General features: G+C 39.1%; 1 protein-coding gene across 2 annotated transcripts in view; it reads left to right on the top strand.

Moving 5' to 3' along the window:
- phf14 (PHD finger protein 14) overlaps nt 1-7,154 on the top strand; it is a 102,371-nt gene extending 95,217 nt beyond the window's left edge. For both annotated transcript variants that reach the window (XM_029513557.1, XM_029513558.1), the window contains exon 18: nt 6,207-7,154. In XM_029513557.1, the coding sequence (XP_029369417.1) occupies nt 6,207-6,281 (75 nt within the window). In that variant the 3' untranslated portion in view covers nt 6,282-7,154. The remainder of the gene's footprint in view (nt 1-6,206) is intronic.
- The last annotated feature ends 786 nt before the right edge of the window (nt 7,155-7,940 follow it).

A 7,940-nucleotide genomic window follows, 5' to 3' on the forward strand; every position in this document is an offset into this window, starting at 1 on the left:
AGAGAGGGCAGCACGGCGGCAGAATGGTTATAGTCGCCCCCTCTGTGCGGAGTTTGCATGTTCTCCCGTTGTCTGTGTAGGTTTCCTATGGGTACTCCGGTTTCCTCCTGCCATCCAAAGACATGCATGTATAGGTTAACTGGCAACATTAAAGTGACCGTAGGTGTGAATGCGATGGTAAGTGGTTGTTTGTCTCTGTCTGTCTCTGTGTGTTGGCCCTGCGATGGACTGGCGGCCTGTCCAGGGTGTACCCCGCCCCTTGCCTGATGTGAGCTGGGATTGGCTCCAGCAGCCCCCCGGAAAAGGATAAAGCAGATGAAGATGAATGAGTGAGTGAGTGTATACATATATATGTGTGTGTGCAGTTCATTGCAGTGTAATAGCTACTGCACTCTCACACATACCCGGAAAAGGACTTGAATAAGACTTGATAAGTGAACAGAATTTTTTTTAAACAAACTGAAAACCTATTTAAACTAAAAGTAATTGAAGTAATTCAAAATTTTTTATGTTAATACAGAATTAAACATGTACATTTAAAGTATAAAAATGTATCCAAAATTTTATTGAAAAAACTTTCTTTTTAGGAATCTCTCATTAGATTTGCAGATCATAAAATGAAAGTTACACCGTCAAAAGTGTAATAAAATACTTAAAATACATGTAATAGTTCAATGAGAATATGATAAGATCCTGCAAAATTAATTAAAACTCATCTCTTGGCTGTTCTAAAATAAATCTCAAATTAAATCTGGTTTCATTATTAAACCCAGTTCAAACTGGGATTAGCCCTAGTGGGACTTTACAGTAAAGCTTGTGGGTTGTGCTTCCTTTGATTGTTTGGTAGCGTTGTGCAGAAATGTCTGTATCTCTACTATCCCCTGAATATTTAACTGCAAGTGTAGCAGATGCACCAAAGGTCAGAGGTTACAATAAAGCCGAGCCTCTTCTACATACAAACGGTTTGATACACACTTAAATAAATAGAGTGCAATCAGAAAATAAGATAAGAAAATCTGTCATACTAATTAACTGCTAATTCTTTTGAGGACTGTATAGGCTTGATAAAGGAAGGGAAAGCTTATTAAAGTACACACACATTGCACATTATGATTCCTTTTCAGTGGAATTTTAATCCGAGTCTTTGAGGTTGGTTGATTGCATTGGGTGTGATGTTGGCAGAAATCTTTCTGTGTGTGCGGTGTGTGTTTCTTTGTATCTGCATTTGTGTGGTGTGTGTGTTCTCAGGTGGCAATTAGAGATGTAAGCAGCAGGGAAATGAGGCTGAGCAGTGTTACAGCTGGACCTGACTCAGACTCTTCTCTCTCTGTGTCACATGACAGAGATGACACTCCTCTCCTGCCCTTTAAAAGGCGACCCCCTCTCGATGAAAAATGTGGCATTTCCTTATCGCTTTTGTATATGTTATAGCCAGAGGGCCTGTCAACCCATGGAAAGCAAGAGGGGAAAACTAACCCAGCCTCTCCTCTCCCTCACCTCTCAAGAGGGAATTGATGAAGATATCCCACAACGCTAAAGCCCAACGGCTCCTCCAGCCCTGTCAGTGGGTGAACTCTGCGCAGTGCAAACGTATCTAGCAGGGGCCACTGATGCAAAACCCAGCTGCAGAGTGGGAAGGCCGTAGGAGGCAGAATATCGCTGCATTTTCAACGTGCTGCAGATTCAATATAACAAGCAGCACACCCTTTCATTCAAATGAATAGGAAAGTGTGTCCAAACCTTTGGCCTGTACTGTATGTGTTATTTAAAATCAGAAATGGGTTGTTTAGCATTGCTAAGAAAGACATAATGCAGGTTTATTAATGGATGCACAGCTTAGGGTCACAAATTACAAACAACTACTAAATACGTCATCTATGAATTAGAAAATTGTCCAAGGGGATTTTTCTTTTATTAAAATATTCTGCTTGTTCAGTTTAATTTTAATATCCTGAGAAAAACTCTGTATCAGGGCTCCTGTCTCCTGCCAGAATGCAGACAACAGAGGAGCCTAATGGTCATGTTGCTTGGTTTCCATCACATGCACTCACAGCAAGAAGCTTTGCCAGAAGCAAGGACAGCTAACTGACTTTCTTTGCCCCAAGTCTTGGTGTTCGGGCTACATGAACATTGCCTGAACAGTCCTTCCCGCATACAGTTGAAGCTTTTGCATTAATACACAATTTCTGTCTGTTTCCGGGGTATAAAAAACACTGAATATAAATTTTTGTTCAAAGTCAACTTACACAAATACTTTGGAATTGAACATTTATCTGTATTACCCTAAATACTAAATGTGAATTTCAGTGATGTTAATAATTTACTGAAAGCAAATTTATATTTTTTTTCTGAAAGTTATTTTTCAAACTGAAGCTGAGATACACAAACACATACACCCCATCATAGATTGTTGTTTTCCATTGCAAATTTTACCCCATTTTGGATACGAGTTTTTGTCACACTATTAATTTTGGAGTGTATTGCAGGAATATAGTTAAACTGCTGAAGCATTGTTATGCTACAGTGACCTGGCCTAATTATTATATTCTTAAATATAATACATTATTTGTGTATGTAAATCCAAAAATGCTCATTCTCATGAAAATTGTTTCTCATTACAATCACAGTGGTTTTTGTTTCACATGATTCTATTACCACCAGCTGATAAAGAAATGACTGGATTCTGTTATAATTATTCACTGCTTCTCAAAAATCTTTAAATTACAGCACAGTAGATTTCAGTAAAGTTAAATAATGATGACAAAAAGGAACCAGTCTCAAGAATTAATTTTCCTGAAATATGTTCACTCACAGTAAATGGACCACTATCTCCAATAACTCTTCAGATACAGTACTGTGCAGGGAGTATGTGCATTTCAGATATGATTAACAGCATGTCCTTTCCACCTGTCTGACACTTCAAATTGCATGCTGTACAGGCAATATCTGTATTCACTTCACTTTATAAGAAGAGATAAATGAGGAGAGGGCTCGCTTTTTATAAAGAGTTTGGTCTAGACCTGCTCTATATGTAAAGTGCCTTGATGTAACTTTGTTATGATTTGGCGCTATACAAATAAATATGATTTGATTTGATTTGATTTAACAGGAGGCAATCTCCAGATGTAGGTTTACTTCATGGACAGTATTTCATTTCAGATGAAGATTGGACTTTGTCTCTGCTGTTGACCCAGATTGAGAAAGGTGGATAGATAGCTGAATAATACCAGCACCAGCTGAACTGTGGAGAACTTAGAGCTGTTCTTTCCCTCAGGCAGAGGTGCTACTGACACATTGCCGAGAGGGTGGAATGTGTATGATAAGAGCATATGAGAAAACCAGAGAAGGCCCTGACAGGCCAAGAGTCCTGTTGTCCTCCCTCTCCCGAGGGACATGCACTAAATTAGTTGACAAGGCTTGGGAGGCACATCTCTGGCTTTATGAGATAGTTAGCATGCGCTGGCCCCTCCTCCCCTCTTGTTTCCCATTTAAGAGCTGACTGGCCCTCTGATAACGGATGGTGCCACAGGTAATTGGAAAATTGGCAGGCCTGTCAGGGAGATTTGGTGGATGGCATGAGTGTATACGATGGCAGAGTTCATGAGGTGTCACCCTACAGCAAGATTTATATCAGCTCTATGGACCATCACCAGTGAGTACCCAGAGTTCAGGAAAAAAGTAACACATTTTTCTCCAGGGGAGACTGCATATCAAGACTGTTCCAACAAGCTTCCTGTTCTTAAAGGGATGATATATGGTTTGTCTTATGCATTTCTCCTTGCCTTAATTGACTCTTTCCACATATCCCTTAGCTGCTGCAAATGTCCCTGCGCTTCCTCCACTCTGAATTATTCAAAAGAGAATTCATTGAATAAGAGCAACCTGATAGCTGAATTGTTGACATATTCCTTGATGCTCTGAGTGCCTGGTTTAACTTTCTGCAGGGAGCCTTGCTGGCTGCTCTCTTCATTTGGTTTTATTTAATTCTATAAATAAAGGCAAAATCCACAAAACAATTCAATAAAAAAATCCAGCAAATGCACTGACTCAACTGACTCGATACAAAAATGGCAAACACAGTGAACTTGGAATTTTAGTATGAAAAATGTCCCTTTCAGGTTAATGACTAAATTCCTATTGTGTTTTCCTCAAAATGATTTCCATGGCTAAGACTGTCAAACTAGGACTTAATATGGTCTTTCAGTGAACTTTTTCTTGAAAGCATCTGCCAAATAGGTAAAAATGTATGTAAAATATTACAGATCAATATTAGATAAACATTGAGTTGTATCCTGAGAAATTTCATTGTTAAGATACAAGACAAGACAGAAAAAGCATTTGACCAATGAAATCTGTGTCTGTGACAATATAATGACAATATAATTTTCACACATTTCTTTGGAATTTCATTTCAAACTCACATTCAGTGAATTGAGGGATTCCTACTCACCAGGGCCCAAAACTGCTTCCACACCAGTGTCAGGACCAGACGCATTATGCTTTTGGGTTGTCCACATGCATTACTTTTAATTTGGCACAAATATTTTGAGCATCGAAGGATGAACTGATTAGACGTTGTTGGTCAAAAAACATGGTGCGGTGACCGTATTGACTATAGTATATGTCTGGATATGGAAATGAAATCAGGCTTGACCGTCGGAGAATTTGAAGCTAACCCCTTGCAGCCCACTGGAGAAATGTGGATTCAGGAGGGCATTGTAGGTTGCAGATCCCAACTTGGTAAACACACCCTCTGGAGTTGCTTTCATTACTGTCCCTTTCACTTTCTCCTTTACTAACCCAGCCTGTACCTGAGTTGGGTCTTTGTGATTCATATTCTGGATGTGTTACTTTGTGTATTTCAGTTTTTAAAACTCAACATTTCAAAGCTGTCATTTGTAAAAAAGTAAAAATTAATAATTAAACAATGTCCTATGGGGTCAATACTGCACACTTTCCAATTTCATCTTGAACACATGGATTAAAAATTGAAACCCTGAATTTTATGTGACTGAATTAGAATAGATGTCTAAAGCACTTTTACACCAAAAATAGCAGGTCAGAGAAAACTAAAAAAATGTACTTAACAGGAAAATACAGGACCTTTTAGTTATTTCATTTACTATGTACAATAGTACAGCATCTAGTAAAGCATTTTACATGTAAAAGAATACACAAAGTATGTGACAGCACAAATGGTTTTCTTGTCACCTTGACCTTATAAAGTGATTTATCATGCTCACAGCATTTCAGATTCAATCACTCACATATATGCCACACCCTTACTAGGATGGAACATCTTTACTGCCTTCCTCCAAAGACACGTCACCAGGTGGATTGGAGTAGCTGGGTTTATCCCCTCTGATTAAGACTTTATCTGCCTCTTGAATTACAAACTGTGTGTGTGTGTGTATTTACAATTGAGTCCTGTTAACACCTGCTAGCTTGTGCGAAAGTGTAACCTTGTGATTTTTCATTCTGTGGATTTTCTGAAAAGCTGATCGGTGATTCTTCAATTCAATTTCCAGTCTTACCAACTGCTACAGGTCCCTGCATGACATTTGTCATACTATGGGAGACTGATGATGGGATAGGTTGTTGTGCCAATCTTCGAGAAGCTCTCATTTCTAGTGGTTCTCTTTGACCAATAGCAAGCTATCAGCTGTTGCTATGTTGTACCTGTGACACAACATATTTAGATATATTAAGTTTAATAATGCAGCGTCATTGTCATGCAGCCGTAAAAAACACTTGCAGGCAGTGACACAGACACAGATCATATGGCTGAATCTGGAAACAAAGTGGTATATATATAATAAACATACCAACCTGACTCTGGGCAGGACTATTGTTGCCTCCAACCATTATCCATACACCTCATCTGCGCAGGGTTGCAGGGGGACTGCAGCCAATCCAAGCTGATTCTGGCTGAGGGTTGAGCACATCCTTCATAGAGACAAAAAGCATCTTGTTCACATGCACATCCACAGAAAAGTCATCAATCACCCTAATGTTAATGTCTTTAGACTCTTAGAGGAAATGCTTTGGGCTGGGGTTCAAACCCAGAACCATCATGCTGTAAGGTGCATCACCATGCCTTTCTTTAGTGATACTGGCCATGCTCAGCTCAGCTCAGCATGAGTATGACCGATTTGTTTCATGCGTCCACGCACCATATTACAGTGTGCTGTGTTCTGTGTTCACAGGAGGAAGAGGAGGAGCAGCTGGAGGAAGATGACTCCGTAAAAGAGGAAAAGGCAGAGCAGGAGATTCCAAACTAAAAACCACAAGAGGATATGAACGCAACACTGCCCTGTGGCATCATGGGGCAGCCTATAGCACGTGTAACTTTATACTAGCCTCCCAAAGTTTGTAGAAAGCCAGCAGTTAGTTTCCACTCCAGATAGTTTAGCAACCAGAGGTGTATTTTAGAAAACAATATTTAAATGGTCATATCTTTGGATTCAAGGGTAGAGTTTGTACTTTTTATGGGCAGGGCTGAACAGATGGATAGACATCTTCATCAAACAGCACATTATTAAAGCATCCAGCTGAAGGTGCACACACATGCACACACTCCACTGTGCTTCTTCAACAGCAGCGATACGTGTCCAATTGTCAGCACACAGCCACCTGATCTATTAAGGACACTTTCCAGGCAATCTATTTTCATACAGTAATGATCCTCAGACAGTATGTTCACATAGAGCATCCCCAGTGTCTGGTAGCTGAGTGAGGAGCACACTCATTTTGGTCTGACACAAGCAGTGATGTGGTATCCATCATTTTCAAATGCATTTCACATTTCACATGTGACTGGAGGATTTTATTTTTATATTTTATGCATATCTTCTTTCTTTCATTTTAAAAATTGACTTATTTTCTCACTTGCCTGTCAACTCCTATGTGAAGTATTGAGTTTTCTTTTCATGTTCAAAAACTTTTTTATCTTTGATTTTCAGTATCTTGTGCTACATAAAAATATAGTATACTGTCATTGGATTTTAATAAAGCATTTCAGATTTAGAAAATGTACGTACTCAGAGATTGTATTTACACACTTTGTAAACAATAATTTGTTTGGGGCTTTTTTCTAAGTCAGACTGTAGTCTGGCCTGTTGATGGTTTGTGGTACAATTCTTTCCTGTCAGCAAATTTTGCAACTAAAAATAAATTGAAGTGAAGCAGCAAAGTGCTCACAGCTTTAGTCCTCAAATTAGCTGGTACCTCAAATAAGAAGAAAAGTAAAGTCGATATGTTTAGTTCATGCTTCACAGTGTGTGTGTGTTCACAGTGTTTTACATTCGAGAGGATGACTGAGACCTGGTCAGAGATGACTCTCAGACCAGAGCACTGTCTCACAGTAAATCTGATGCTGGATGCACAATAATGTTTGAATCTCTCAGTCTATGTGGTTGTTGTATGACTTTAGTGACTCATTATAGCCAGGTAACTTAATGTTATTTGCACATTATAAAGCTGCATACAGTAAATCACTGTTCACCTTTCATCCCATCTAAAAACGCAACTCAGGATTTATTTCAAAACCTCTAGTTCTTCAAATGTCAGCAGCTGATCAGTCATAGCATTATGAACCCTGGCAGAGGGAGTGAATAACACTGATATTATGGGTACCATGGAATCTATCAGTAATTTGGATTTATTAGTTGAGTGAACATTTATCCCTAAAAGTTATTGTTTACTGTTATTTTGTATTCCACTTTTCCTGGGGTCCACACCAAAAGTACAACAATCTACCAATATTGTGATTACTGCAATATTCACATATAATTCATGCAACACACAACAATTTTTCAGCATACACGCTGATGTGCCTAAGCTGGTAAAATGCTTAACTAATGAACCAAACTGAGCATCTCCAACACTTCAGCTCTGTGGGATGATCCTGATCTGCAGGGATCAGGATCTACCAGGGGTAC

The sequence above is a fragment of the Echeneis naucrates genome, chromosome 11, assembly GCF_900963305.1.
Source record: "Echeneis naucrates chromosome 11, fEcheNa1.1, whole genome shotgun sequence".
NCBI lineage: Eukaryota > Metazoa > Chordata > Actinopteri > Carangiformes > Echeneidae > Echeneis > Echeneis naucrates.